Genomic DNA, 15,239 nt, shown 5'->3' with positions numbered 1-15,239 from the left:
AACACTGGATAGAGAACACTAAGAAAAGGTGTTTCTCTGGCAAAGAAGCCATTTTCCACAAATCCAGAATGATCTTTAGGGCATGTAAGTGGCAGTGTGTGAGGGAAGTAGGAAGACTTGGCATGTTTGGAGACTTGTTAATTCATGACAGTTTATCCTCATTGTTTTGTCATTGCTGACACAGTAACAAAAATCTTGTTGCAAAAAATAGACTGATATACAAAAGTATAATTTTGCCATTATATTTTAGGTGGCATTTTTCCCAGCATTATTTATACAATGTGACTTATTTTTATTGGCAGTGGAAATAAAGTGCTCTCAGGACACCCGGAGATGGGTATCTTGAAAGGAGGTGAACAGGAGCACCAGGTGCCAGAGATGGAGCACAGCTCGCCTGCCAGGCTGAATCTGCCGTTGACTCAGGGTGAGAGTCAAGACTCTTCATACGCATGTATTCTTTTCCAAATAGAAATCTCGCAGGTATATACAGTGGCTTGAAATCTAACTCAAAGAATTTTGGAAATTAACAGTACACATATATCTTCAAAATTTGAATGTCTCAGATTCAAAAGTTATTTTCTGTTAGCAAAGATAAATATGTTAAGGTGAAATTTAAAATCTTGTTTTCATCAGAGATGAACGTTTCAGCTGCAGGTAGGAATCTCGTTTATAGGCCTGCATGTTCACAGTAGTAATTAAACACAGTTATCTTCCATCTTTTACATACTCTTACGTACATATAGGATTTATCTTGTTACAGAGAGCATATTTCCAACACTTCTTTTTTGTGTTTTGATGGCTAATTAGATTCTTTATGACCATTTCAGTTCAGTAAAAATCACTACTTGTGATGTGTAACCATTTCAAGCCAAGTCTAAAGTGACACCTGTCTCAATTTTGTCATTAGAAATTAATAGATTTTTTTAAGCTGCCATAAATATTGATGTGTTTTGAATGAAGGAATTTCCCCAAAGCATTACCCAAGTCAACAGGGTCACCCTAAAAAAAAGGCAAATTCACTAATTTAGCATCATTATCTAATGCAAGTGAACAGTGGAGAGTAAATAAGTAGGACTAAAGATTTTGAAATTGAGTTTTAGATTTTTGTTTTCAGTTTAGCATCAAAATTGATGATTCTAAAAAATGAAACGACTAGGTATAGAAAAGGTTTCAGTGTTATTACTTGCTCCAAATGCAAATTCAATTTGTTAAACTTAGCAGGTTTGCTTTCCCTGTCCACAATTTTATTGTATTCTTAGTGCTTTGATAAAGGTTTCTCAAATAAAGTAAACAGAAGATATTGCCCAGCAATCCATCCTTGTGGATTTGTAGTAGTGATTAAACAAACTTCAAAGATTTGATAATTTTTAACAACTTCTGCTAATCAGGCTTTTTTTCTAGGTTCTCTTTTCAACAACTTGGTCCCTTACAAATATTCTGACAGCTTCTTTCTTGCCCCTTAACATATCGCATCCTTGCTCTCTCCTTAAGTCCCTAAATAGTCAGGACTAGGATTTTTTTGGTCTTGATACTAAAAATAGGTAACAGGCTTTTCGTAGGCCCCATTGAAGTTTTTCTTCTCCTCTAAACCAGCTAGTTGGTGCACAACAGGGTAAGGCCCTCCCCAACCTGCGAGCCACAAAATTCATCTGGAAGGATCCAGGTAGTGTGCTCTGTCTCAAAGATGGGATGGTCGGCTGCCTGGGCATCACAGATCATTGCCTATTGCTGGAAGGCTGTTATTGTCACTGAGCCTTGTGCAGCCATCTGAAACGCAGAAGGAAATTACAAGGGAAGAAGTCTGTTTATCAGTAGGCTTATGGAGAGCAGTGACTACACCGCCTTCCTCTTAACTCTTGATATTGAGAAGTTTGGATCCCCAGGCACCATGGGAAGTTTCTGTCTCTCTGGTGCTTCCTTCCTGAGGACAGAAGTACTTTCTTTTCCCAAGTGCTATTCATGGACAGCTGTTTGACCTCTCCCTTTCCCCCTTCAGAAACTGAGATTCAGCAGCAGGCTAGGTCATGTGTATGCGAAGGTAATTCAAGGGGACGTTGTCACACAGAGGTCTTCTGGTGCAGCAGAGCCTGTCTCTGACTTTGTGTGGGGTTTCTGAGAACTTACTTTTAAGTAACAGTACATCTCATGTCTTCTTTATGGTGTGCCCACAAGCTATGCTGGTCTATAAGTATTGACAAAAGCATTTTATCACAAGTATTGAGATTTCCCCACCTCCCATTGTAGACGTCTCCTGGAATCAGCAGTTGCTGACAAAGCAGTCCCCACATCGTGCAGAGGACATTCGGCAGAGACCATTCCTGAGCCAGAGTGCGGGACAACAGCCGAGCTCCGCAGGAGAAACGAGGAGGTGAGACCATAAAATAAAGATTATTGCAGAGGTTGAGAAGTCCTGCTCACTCTGTTCTCCCTTACATTCCTACTCAGCATTCTTTATCCGTTAAGTTTCATGGGCAGTCCTGCATCCAGAGATGCAGACATCTCTGATTCCTGGCTTTCCCACCAAGACTGCTAACTTACTCACTTCATTTCTCATTACAGGTACTCCAGTAACTAGTTTCACAAGGGAGGACACCTCCTGCTTGCCATTCTCTGTCCTCTTTCTCCTTAGGTCTTTAAACAGTCATCTGCATAACTGTTCATGTGCTTCATTTGTTTTAATTCCCGAAGACAAACATCAATAGCTAGCAAGTGGCTAAATATCAGGGTGGGAATACCAGGAGAAGTCTGCCTCTTTGAAGTTGGTATCGGAGAGCTTCATTCCCCAGCTTCTAAACACGCATTGGTTGCTATTTTCTAGTTCTTTAAGGGTTATGGCTTTTAAAAGAAGATACATAGAGATTAGTATTTTCTTTCTGCTATAAAGTTGGTGAGGTTTTTTTCTTCTCTGATGCTTTGCCTTGTGTTTTTGAGTGAGCATTACTAAAAAGTAACACCAGTTCTTTCAGTAAGCAAGGGATATGTTTACCTAATATTTGCAAAAAGTGTATCTCTGTAATGAGAAAGGAACATCTGTTTTCATTAGCATATATATGAACACAGTCTCTTGCAAGATATGTGTTAAGTCTATGAAGCTTGTATCCACTCAAGACTATTGCAGATTGAGGTTTGATTACCTGTTCCTCATAACAAACTGCTAGTGTGTGTTTGAGAAAATTGTTATTTAATCTATAAACAGCTTTAAGCAGTGAGAGGTTGAATCGATCCTACGATTTCTGATAACAAAAACCATCCATCGTTTTTCTCACCAAATTCTTGCAGGGTAGCATGGGCACAAATAAGAATAAACCACTTTTCAGTGTTGGTAGCTTCCTTTTTACTCAGTAAAGGGCACAGACCCTCCATCAACAGCCCCACATCTGCTCTACCAGCCTGCTTCTGTGCACATCCCCTGAGGAACAGAGAGTACAAGGTGATGTGCCTTGGCTTAACCCTCCTTCGTCATGGCGTGAGCTATGTTGGGTTGATATGTGGGTAGGAGTCTGCACATGGCTGATTATCTTGTGAGTTATCTGATTTGAGCAATAGCAAGCAGACCAAGACTCAAATGTGTGCTATTTTTCATTGTATCAAAATGGCAGTGGACAGCAAATTTATACCTTGTTTTCCTTAGATAAAATTTTAGAGCTGGGAATCCTGCTGGAATTTCATCAGCTGGAATTTCTCAGTACAAAACCATTGGCTTTAGTTTTTCTTCAGCTGTAGTAATGCATTTTCTCTCATGTATTTTAGGGCAGGCTATCATGAGAACTTCCAATCTGGGCCATCATCTCCCTGCTCTCCTGCTGCTCCGAGTCAGTCACCCAACAGGTACAAAAGGTCAATAAGGAATTCTGCAGACCAAATACATCTTGTAGTCGCTGGTGAACTGCCGCAGTGTAAATCACATTAGTATTATGTGGATGCACTGTTAATTCTTCTAAATGTTGCAATTCATAACCGTCCACGAAATAAACACATAGGTCCCTCTCCCATATTTCTTGCCTACTTCAGCAGTATTGTTATGTTTTCAAATAACACAGTTCAGAAAGCAGCTGTAGGACTCTGCTTGATCATTGAAATTTCAATAAAATTTAAATGGGATAATATAAGCCCCAGTCAAAGTAAGCAGTAAAGTGTGAGTTCAGAGCATTTAAGCCAAAGGATGTTGTCTTCACTGTGAATAGTCACATGCTCAGGAGCAAGGTATGCTCTAGATGTTGTCACTGGCTGACACATTTCAACACTTGCTGATTTAAAAAGAAATCCTTCCCTTAATTTCCAAACTTGAAACACATTTTGCTTTTTTTCTGGTTTTTTTGTGGGTTTGGGATTTTTTAAATTTTTTTTACATTTGTGCTAATCTCCTGGAGATTTGATTCTCTCAGGCAATGAGATATTGAGCTGAATGCAGCTTTCAATGAGATATGTGTACGAACTCTAAATAAATGTTAACTGTAGCCTGATAGAATCACTGATGACTTGTGGTGTATTAAAATCAGTTGGCTTATTAAACAGGGTAAAGTAATACAGCACAGAAAACATAGCAAGTTTTTGTTCTATTTAAATAACATTTTTCTTCACGTTCGATAGCAAAGGCCTCCTTCCAGTGCCATTTGCATTGACATGAAACTATTAGGATTTTTTTATGCGAACAATTTCTTCTGTTTTTTCTAATTGTAACTGCAGTTTTGGTGGGATTGCAGATCATTTCTTGCTACGTGTAGCTAGTCGTCATAGCTACTTCATATTATTTAGCAGCTATATCCTGATCTGAGGCCCTTTTCCAAGATCTCTTCCTGAAATAAATCTTAGTTCTGGAAACAATGAATGGGACGTAATTCGTTGTTCCACTAAAAGATGAGAAAACTTCTCTTAAAAAATTTCCCAAAGCACTTTATTCTTTGATCCAACACTTTAACTTGTCCTTGTAATAACTCTTGATAGTGGAGAAGAAGTGAAAACAAAGGTGGACTCAAGAATAACACAGAGGGATGTGAGCAGAAGGCTTAAGGTTGTAGTGGAGGAGAAGAAACCAGGGAAGTTATTCTAAAAGGAATAGTGAGACTAAAGCAACAAGACAGTGATGTGCCTGTGCTGTCAGTGTACATGGTGGGATAAAGAATGATGGGCTCAGGAGTGACAGAGATTAGATGGAAGCAAAGACAGTTTTCTCATTGTGATGAGTCTTTCTGCTGCTTCTGTCTCTCTTTTTTTTTTTTTTTTTTTTTTTTTTTTAAATGGCTTTTTAATCATGATGCAGTCCAGATCTGTCTTTGTTGGTGGCTTATTATGTTGTTGCACCAAAACCATAAAGCAAGATACTGTAAACTTGCTTATCTGTGTACAATTTCATCAAACCATCTTTTCAAAACTCATGAAGTATCCCAAAGTTTCTCTCCTGGTTTCAGCCCTAGCTGAAAAAAACATGGATGACGCATAATGCCAAAGGATCCCTTTTGGTCTCAAGTTCATCTTGCTAGACAAACATCAGTTCTGGCAGGCTGGCAGACAGGTGCGAAGGGAAGAGCATGAAACACATAGAAGTGTGCACCTGCACTGCCATTAAAACCATTATGAAAAAGGGTACCAGTTATTCCTGGGGCTCCGATCCCTCACCCCACTCTCCTCAAACAGCTGATTTACTAGAAAGGTCTAGTAAATGGACTGAAGCTTAAGGAGAGAGTTGAAGTAGTTTTGCGTTGCGGATGGAGATCTGATTTCAGCTTTACTCCAACTAGTTGGAGTACTAACAGGCATGTAGGTGCAGCAGCATAGACTAAAATTAGTTAGCAAGTGCCTGATGCCTGGTCTGTGCTACTGCAGTTATGCTGCTACTGTTGACTTTGCCAGCTTATTTGGGTGTAAGAGCAGCATCCCTGCCGTCTGACTTGCAGTAAGCAAACCTATTTGCAAACAAATTGAAAAATTTCCAGGCTGGGAGTCTGACTCGGGTAGTTTGTGTGAATATCTGCTTTGATTGCTGTGGCATTGACTGGGTCTAGGTAATCCACAGGTATCATTCCCTGGCATCTGGGTCTCTGTTAAGAGCCTTGCATCTCCCTCGATCTAGCACAACAGACTGGCAGGGAAATGGATCTGAGCTGCTGTGCGTTCGAGCATTTTAAGTCCTCTGCTTGCTTGTCTGCGAGGTAGGTGTGCAGGCTGATCAGCAAGATGGCTGAAGGGTCAATGTGTATTTATGTGACACCCGCCAGTGCTCCTTCCTCCCATCCTGTCCCTCTCCATAAACCTGTGTAAACATTTGGCCGCATTTTAGCATCATTTGCTCTTCTGTTTTCTTAAAGTCATGTTTGTCTCCTAGGTCTGTCAGTGGAAAGAAGCTTTGTTCTACCTGTGGGCTTCCTCTTGGGAAAGGAGCTGCCATGATTATTGAAACGCTTGGTCTTTATTTCCATATTCAGTGCTTCAGGGTATGTTTCTTGCTTTATTAAGAAAAATCTCAAATCATGCACAGTGTGAGGAGAGAGTATATTGAGGGCTGTAGATGTGAAATTGAAAATGAGAGGACCAAGGGATTCACGTGTTTGTTCTGTATGTGTGTGTGTGTAGAGAAGTGGAAGTAATGCAGCTAATGTGTTATTTCGTTGTCAGACGTGTTAATTGGACTAAAACATGTGATTTAGCAAGCAAACTTAGCTTCCTGACTTACAGAGGGAAGCATCATATACTTTCCCAGTTGTACTTGTTTTTAAATACAAAATTAGTTACCTTGTGATTTTTTTTTTTTTTTTTTCCCCCCAAAAAACCCCCCATTCAGTCCCAAAGCCATCTTTGATCTGACCCATGGTTGGAAAGCTTTGACTATGGAATGTACAATGTCTTTGACCTTTCACCAGAACTCTCAACAGAAATACTTCACAACTGTTCTTGAGTGTCTGAAAATAGTGTTTTCCAGAGAACTCAGAAAGTGTCCATTTCCATTATCTTTGGCCCAATTGGTTTTAGACATTTATGAAGCCTTCTTTGGTTTTAGACACTTACCCAAACTGAACCTCTGGCCTCTGTAAGCTTTGTCCAGCACAAATGGGCTGGCTCCAGAACGCAACATCAAAATCAAATGTCCCTTAAAATCACTAGACTTCACTTCTGTGTAAGTGGAGACTGCCGAAATCCAGTCCTAAGTACTGTTGGCTCTAAAATAAACCTTTCACTGATTTGCAGTGCTCCTTAGGAGTATGGGCTGGGTTCTGGGGGTTATTTTTTTCTCACTGTTCCAAGAACTATTGAAACAAAAGTCAAAATTTGGGGAGAGTTGTGACAGATAGTAGGGCATGGTCTCTCTTACTTTCTCTGTTCTGCAATTGACAGTGTGGCATTTGCAAGGGACAGCTGGGAGACGCAGCAAGCGGGACAGATGTCAGGATTAGAAATGGTCTTCTTAACTGCACCGATTGTTATATCCGATCCAGAAGTAAGTACCAAATCCTGTCCAAAGGACAGTGAACTCTAACAATACTGTTGCCATGATTTTAACTGATGAGTTTTCTCCTCCTGGAAGAAATGTGTTCTCCCTTATGCCCAAATGGCTTTCCCACGCCGGCATAGCTTTGCCATGGGAAGAGGAGCCTTCCCATGCTATTTTAATCATCCTCTTGTATCAAAAAAGATTTCCGAGCCCATTAAACTTTGCCCAGAGGATCTCTGCTCAGCAGTATTAGACTTGAAGGCTGTTCCTGTGCATAAATATAAACTCCTACACTGTGCACACACATTGCGTATCCTGAAGGCTTGGATCTGTCACATCACATGAGACAATGTAGATACTTCTACTAGGTCTAGGACCCTGGGCCTTGTTTGGAGAAGTTCCCATTTTTTATGTCTCCAGGCCTCCATTTGCAGACAAAATGATCAAGGAAAATATTAGGAACATTCTGTAACTCATAATGAATCCTTGTGGTGGTATTCCCAGACATGTGCTAAAGTGTTGCTTGTTGCAAGTTTGGAAGAATGAGCCAGACAATTGCATGTCAGAAAAAAACTTGATGTGTTTTTCTGCCTTAGAGCAGGTCACTTGAATGTCCTTCCTAGTCCCGAATTTCTGTGACTGATAGCAAATTGCTAGAGCATTTCAGCTTCACCCTGATGTCACCAGGGACAGGAGATCGGCAGTGCTCATGCTGGCTTTCTACTTTGTGGAAAACAGTAAGACACAGAAAAAAAACATGGGAGTAATTGTTGCCTTCCTGATACATGTTACTGTTCAGTATATTCACTGCCTACAGTCCTAACTGATGAGTGGAGATACAGAGTTATTTTCACTTACTATTTCCCTTCTTCTCTCTTAAAAGCAGTGGCTGTAGAAATCCAGGAGTAGGAAAGGTACCTACCTACCTTTGCCAGCAGAAGAATAGATTTTTTTTTTTCTCCGATGTTTCAGGAGAGAGATATTTCCCCATCAGCAGAGCTAGAGGGTGCTATTGTATAACCATTTGTTTGGTGATTTTTTTTTTTTTTTAAATTCTACTAAGAAATGTTAGCAACTTATTATTTATTTAACCTGACACATTTAGAAATAGCTTTTCCCCTTCAGGCTTGATACTATAAACCTTCCTCATGTGGATGAGGTCTTGACCCTTAAAATGCACGTTTGCACATCCTTCTTTACACAAAAAAGAGAGGAAGGTGATAAAAGTCACATTCTCCTTTTATTCTTAATCCTTTTTGCTCAAATAAAAATTGAGGTCCTTTAAGGATAAATGAAGGCTCAAATAAATTATTTATCAGCTATCACCCCCTCCATCATCATTTCTACAGCAGCGGTGCTAGAAAATGCAGTACAGAGCTGTGTACAGTGTTTCATGCAGTAAGGTTTTGCATTTGTACATACGTAGCACAACGGTAACCAGGTCCATGAGAGAGGGAATAGGTTTTGACGAAATGTATGGTTCCTGAAGAATAATAATGGCAAGGGTTTGTCTTTTTTCCTACAAATTGCCTCTTCCTGCTGTGTTCACTCCTCATGCAAAATCTCAAAATACGAGTTAGTTGAATTCAAGTTACACTGGCTCTTGTTGACAGTTTCAAAGGCACTGATTTTGACAGAACTGCAAATCTGGTTAGTTGCTCATTTTTAACTAGAATTCGACGGACTCCACATCTGAAATGAAGAACAAACTGGTGCAATGTTAGTGTTTTGCCTTTCAGTTCTGGGAAGTCTGATGCTAAATATAAAATCATTTGCTTGATTGCACAGCTCGTGCCTTCCTGCCCCCACGGCTGCATCTGAAAACCTGTGCAGCAGTGTGCACAACAGTCTCTGACCAATCCAGAATTAATCAGTATTGTTTTGAGATGCTTATGGACATCTCGATGAAATATTTCGGCTGCCAGAAGCTTATTTGAAACTGTGGATGATTCTGTTTCAAAACACGTTATCAAAAACCTTAAGAGAGAAAAGCATTAAAGATTATGTAGTGGTCCAGGGTCCAAAATATTTCTGTTTTTCAAATAAAAGTGGATGGGGTTTTATTGGTAGGTTATTTCTGTACAACAAAACCTCCCAAGGAAGGGAACTCGGTATTCGATGTCAAACATGGGGAATAGTTACAGGTTTGTGAGTGTCGAAGTCAAAGGCAAATTGACAGAGGCAAAGGTAAATTCATGAGATTCCCTGTACGGCCAAGTAACACAAGGGCTCTGTATTACCACGTAACACAAACCAGGCACAGCTAAAGATGACTCATCAGTCCTTTGCTTTACTATTCTGCCACTGCAGAGCCTGAAAGTGAATATACCCACAAGTACTTTGGGAGTAAAATGAAATAATTTTCATGCATGCAGAATGCATTTGTCCATGTGGCATGGAAAATACATTTCCACTGGAGTTATGCTGAATCCTTCTTTGCAGTTAGTGCCCCAGCTTTGCAGGAAGAAAGAGAAGCAAGGCACAAATGATATATATTTCCAGATGTGGATTTTTGAATTGTAGAGATCATATGAGGGAAAAGCCTATGTATGTTTGTTAAAATTTGTCAGCTGATGACTTGGTTTCGTTCTGTTTTATCCAGCTGCTGGACAGCCAACTACATTGTGACATGACTTGCAGTCCTAATAACTTTCAAGAAGGAGCTCTCTTCTTATATGTATCGGCTGCCTCCAGACAATCACTTGTAAGAGCTTGAATCCACGGACGTCATGGCTCTCATCTCATTTTGAAAAACTCATAAAAATGCTGCACCTGCTCCTTTAAAATGCAATATGTTGGTTTTTCCCTTTCTTAAGAAATTTGCAAAATATGTATGACCATGTTTGGGAAGGCAAAGCCTAAGTACTATAAAAAAAAAATCCCACCTTTCAGGTATGTTTATGATTTCCAGTCTGTCACCTTGTTCTTTTGAAAGTAATAAGAAAATAAACATGCAATAAAGCTGTTTTGTTTTAATATTTCTAGGAATTAAAAAGTTTAAGTTTACAGAACCTTTATAGAATATGCCAACTTGAGCTGAGAAGTAATTTTAAGATAGTATCTAATCAGTGCATTTGAAAAACTAAACATCACAGCACGACTTCTCTGTTATAACTGAAGCTATAACTTTTTTTATACAGAGACTAGTTTGATAATACATCCTGTAATTCTGAAGCATTTTGTGTTTATATTACCTTCAGTGGAGGGTAGGAGTTATACAAATAAATTATTGCACCTTTAGTGATAGGATTTTTTTGTTTGTGTACTTCAAGTAATGTTCATGACTATAGCTTAATATTCTCTCCAATAAAGATTTCTTCATTAAACCTAAAGACTGTATACCATTAACGATGGCAAGATTCCCATTAGGAGCAATCCTTCTTATTAAGTTCAGCAGCCCGTGTTGTTATTAAACTTGATGAAAGGTGATGTGGGGGAGAGGCAACTGAGCGGGCGGACACAGCTGAATTGTGAGCCTCCGAGCTGCAGTTTGATGCTACGGTGAAGCTTTTCTCTTTGGCGTGTAACTTGCCCATTCATGGTCTGAGTTGGTTTGAGATCTGCTCGTTCACTCGCAAACATTACGGTTGATTGAAATCTCATGCAGAGAAACACGTGTGGTTTGGGTGCCCTCCAGAGCAGGGAATTAAACAGCCTTGAGCCTGTGTTCCTCCATACACCACCCCAATAAAGTCAACAAAACCCGGGGGTGCGGAAGGCGGGCAGGGAGGAGGCTGGCAGCGGCAGGCAAAAAACTTTAACTTGCCTGTGTTTGGGCCAGTTTTCCTTTGTGCTTTTTGATTAAGCATGTGCTCCTTACTAAAGTGATCCAGCAGCTTGTTGAAACAGCGGTCAGAGCTGTGTCACTTTATCTACAATACACAGACAAGGTTAGGGGATGTGTTGCAATTGTAAAATATCCTAGCACTTTTTGGTAAACAGTTATTGGAAATATCCCATTTTAGCAGTTCACGGTGCAACTTAAAATGGAGGAAAAAAAATGTACTTATTCTGCCTTAAAACCGTGATAAAACTAAATTAAGAGAGATTTATTTTATCTATGTGCACACCCATTGTCTTTTGATATGTTGGTAAATGGAAATGAAGTGGTTATTAGGGAAGCAATAATTTTGAGTTGTTCTATAGCTAGCAACTATTTAAACACTAGACAGTTGCTTGCGTGTGACTTGCATACCCATGCAAAACTGCGTGTCATTGAAAACTCATGTACGGTGTTGTCGTTGGAGGACATTGTGACTATCTGCTGGAAAGTTACATGTTACCTCCTTAAAATTGTGCCTTAGAAAATGCAAAGCTGTTGCACACAGTCAACGATGACTTAGGGATGCAATAAATCCAAAAAGCTGAAGTCCTTTGTGGACTTCACCTGGGGAATATTTAAAAAAAAAAAAAAAAAAATCAGAAAAATGTTTTGGAAATAAAAGTGATGTCCAATATTTTGATTAACCATCTGCACGATTTACTGTTAAGGGGTTTTGATAACCAGGATGCTTACACTTTGCATGTGGTCATCATAACGTTTTCCCGCAAATAGTGCGTAACGTGGAAATTCAAGAAGCAGATTTTATAACCGACTTTGTACATCTGTGTAATTCCATGCACTGCATTAAGGATATGTGAACATATGATGTCTGGGCCTGATTTTTAAACGAGACCCTGCATGCTTGTGCATCTTATTTGGTATGAGTCACTAACACTGCTTCACCCGTGTGATAGAGTTTAGATGTGCAAATCGGTCCCCAGGTGTATAAGAGGGTTGGTTGTCACAGAGGTTAGATCTGCTTCTCATTCACATAGGGGTAATGGTTGGGACGAAAATGCATGGGCGAGGGGTGGGGCGGGGGTATGCATCGCACTGCAGACACACCACCGGATCTCTGAAGCTGCTTAGAAACTGATCCCAGTGTCTATCAATTAGTTTCATATATGCATGTTTTAGCCAAGTTTGATTGTATGTACAGCAAAATGAAGCGGCTTTCTCAGACAACAGGTTTTTCCCCCCTCATGAACATCTATTCACCAGCACAGAATAATTTTTGACAGTTTTCTGAATTGTACTTGCCAACTGTTTATGTTTGATTTTATATTTCCTTTGGAGTCCTACGTGGCAATTCATTCACCAGAAACCTGCAAACCCCCCCCCCCCCCCCCCCCTTTATTTTTTCTCATTTTAAGCACATAAATATGATACATTTCTTATCAGGAACTTTGAGCACAGAAAAAAATAACGCTTTACTACAATTGAACTACAATGTAAATGTATTTGTTGCAAAAAATGATTTATTATTGCTAAGCAAGTACAATGTATGTAATGGATTTTAGATGTTTCAGAATTTTAGTCTCTTACTACTTCAGAGAGCCTGAACAGGTGTCATAACCTTCTGTGTTTCACAACCCCATTTTCCATGGTGTATTTTTTCCTTGCTCTTGCTATGTAGTGTTACTGATGCAGTACATCTGTAGTTCTTGGTGAATGTCCTAAAGGTTGGTGAACCAGAAGGGGACCATCCTTATCTGCATGTCCATTCAAGGACAAGGATTGCTGTTCTAGCTGGGGCTAATGTTGAATACCAATTATGCTAATCTTTCCTTTATTTTATTTATTCTAAAATGCCTCTGGAAATTAGGAAAACTTGTCTAAAATGCAACAGCTTTTATAGTAAATGTATGTTTATAAATAAAATGTTGATTACCTTTGGTTCTGTTGATTTTACTCATTATAACTAATTTCTCCTATTGCATGCAATGTGTCTGTGAAACTGGATTGCAGAGTGTGTACGTCCTGCTGGTAAAAGCTTCTGCTTGATTGGGGTAGGCTGAACCAAGCTATATTCCACAAAACGTAGCGTATGAGATGAGACAATAAAAGAGAGATACATGAGATGGGATGATACCCTGTGGATTGCTGCTGTAAGCTGTATTTCCAAGAGCACGTGTGGCTGTCGTGGTAAAAGACGAGTAGAGATGGCTTTCTGTGGGTCAAACCCAAAGTCCTCAGAAGATCTTTCATTGGTGTCGGTGGATTGTGGTTCAGACTTTGACTCAATAAAGCACTTTATGTACTGCAAAGCTAAATATGTGCTTGGTTAATTCCATTTCTACATAGCAAAGATCCTTGAGTTTGTGCTTAGTTATGCATGTGCTGCAGTATCACCGATTCTTGAATCTCAATGAGTATGTGGCTTCACCAGTAACCAGCAAAAAGTTCACACAAAATTTTAAACTAATAACTGCCCCCCCCTTCTTTTTTTTCTTTTTAATTGGGTCTTCAGTGGATGACGGGTTTGGTTTTGTGCCAGAAGCGCATCTTGGCTGTTAGATGAGTCATGGGGAAGTACTGACAATTTAATTTTTTGAAAGCAGATTTTTATCCCGGTGCCTTAATGGAAATGGTAGTGGTCTTACATTATTGCCGCATGTACGTCTCTGGACAGAGGGCCAGCGTTGCTTTGTGGTGGAAGAGGTACGCTGGGGTTCCCAGAGGCGAGCATCGGTGCTGTGTTTGCGGGAACGGCTTGCTGCCGCTGGAGGTTGCTCTGAGGCTGGATTTGGAGGCAGCTGGACAGCTATTTCTGCTTCAGCTGCTCTGCACCAAGGTTGCCGGGCACCCAGACAAGAACCGTTTCGGTGATTGTGACCCTTATGAGCCAAGTAAAATGGTGGAAATCCTGGTTTGATTATTTTTTTAAAAATTATTTTCTGGTGAATGTGACCTGGCAGCTCTGACCTGACCAGAGCTGTTTATGATCCTAAAAGGGCACCAGTGGGGGTGCACTCCACCGGCACTGATTTAATGCCAAAATAATTCCACAAACCTTATAAAAGGGGAGTTGTCTCACCTGCTCACCTCACCAGCACCTTCATCTGCAGGTAGCAAAGGCTGCCAGGAGGGCCCCAAGGGAGACCACCCTGCTAACAGGGCCTCAGCGTGCCCCAGGAGAGGACGATGGCTTGCCAAGCAGCAGGGTGAAGCTGGGGGGCATATGGAAGAAATAGGAGGTAGTGTGTGAGAGGAGTGGGCTGTGACAGCTGAGGTTCAGACATCGGGGCAGAGGATACCCCATGCAAAGGGGCATGTGTGCCAGGTCCCCCAGGAGAGCTCTGTGCCTCCTCCGCACCCCGTCCAGGCGTGATGCCTCCGTCCCTTCCCTTTCCCCCATCTCAGCGGGACAAGGGCTCCGTTTCCTCCTCCGCACCCTTGCTCCGGGGTCCAGCCGACCCTCTTTGTTTTGCTGTTTGTTTTCTCTCTTTAGCAACTGTTTTGGTGCAGAGATCATCAGTGAACACAGCCAGGCGCTGGTGGCTGTTGGAGGCTCTAGGCACAGGTAATAAACAGCAGTAGCTTGCTCATCTCATGAGTATTGATCCTTATCCGGACAACTCTTCTGGGGGATAGTTAAAAGCAGGCAGCTACCACTTTGTTTAGAAAATTAGCTTTAGGTACAGTTCTTGCTGCCCGATTTAGCAGAGATTTGGTCTCAGATGGATCCCCTTCCTGATAATGGGAAGCTGGTTAAGTACTTACTCAATAAACTTTGCGGAGAGGGGGCTCGCCCCGCTTTTCTCCCCCCCTTGTCTCTGCTCTCCGGAGAACAGGTTGGGTAACTGGGGAACAAGATGACAAAATGCTCATTTTAAAAGACACGTCTGCAGTGAAAATCAGAAGGGGTTGTGGACACTGGAAGTAAGCAGATGACCGCTTGGCTGGAAAAAAAGAAAAGATGCCAGAAAAATACATCTCCTGTAAAGGCCAACAGGACTCCTGTATACCTCTAAAAGCCTCCGGTAGGAA

General features: G+C 40.8%; 1 protein-coding gene across 7 annotated transcripts in view; it reads left to right on the top strand.

The window, feature by feature from the left end:
* The window catches only part of LIMCH1 (LIM and calponin homology domains 1), a 115,948-nt gene extending 105,194 nt beyond the window's left edge, over nt 1–10,754 (top strand). For 5 of the 7 annotated variants that reach the window (XM_009280130.2, XM_019472302.1, XM_019472303.1 and 2 more), the window contains 6 exons: nt 303–424; nt 2,245–2,368; nt 3,751–3,837; nt 6,323–6,431; nt 7,330–7,432; nt 10,029–10,754. In XM_009280130.2, the coding sequence (XP_009278405.1) occupies nt 303–424; nt 2,245–2,368; nt 3,751–3,837; nt 6,323–6,431; nt 7,330–7,432; nt 10,029–10,054 (571 nt within the window). In that variant the 3' untranslated portion in view covers nt 10,055–10,754. The remainder of the gene's footprint in view (nt 1–302; nt 425–2,244; nt 2,369–3,750; nt 3,838–6,322; nt 6,432–7,329; nt 7,433–10,028) is intronic. The other 2 variants (XM_019472304.1, XM_019472301.1) reach the window with 1 other exon arrangement.
* The last annotated feature ends 4,485 nt before the right edge of the window (nt 10,755–15,239 follow it).

The sequence above is a fragment of the Aptenodytes forsteri genome, unplaced genomic scaffold (genome assembly GCF_000699145.1).
Source record: "Aptenodytes forsteri isolate BGI_AS27 unplaced genomic scaffold, ASM69914v1 Scaffold35, whole genome shotgun sequence".
Lineage (NCBI taxonomy): Eukaryota > Metazoa > Chordata > Aves > Sphenisciformes > Spheniscidae > Aptenodytes > Aptenodytes forsteri.
This window is presented reverse-complemented; position numbering and strand designations above follow the sequence as displayed.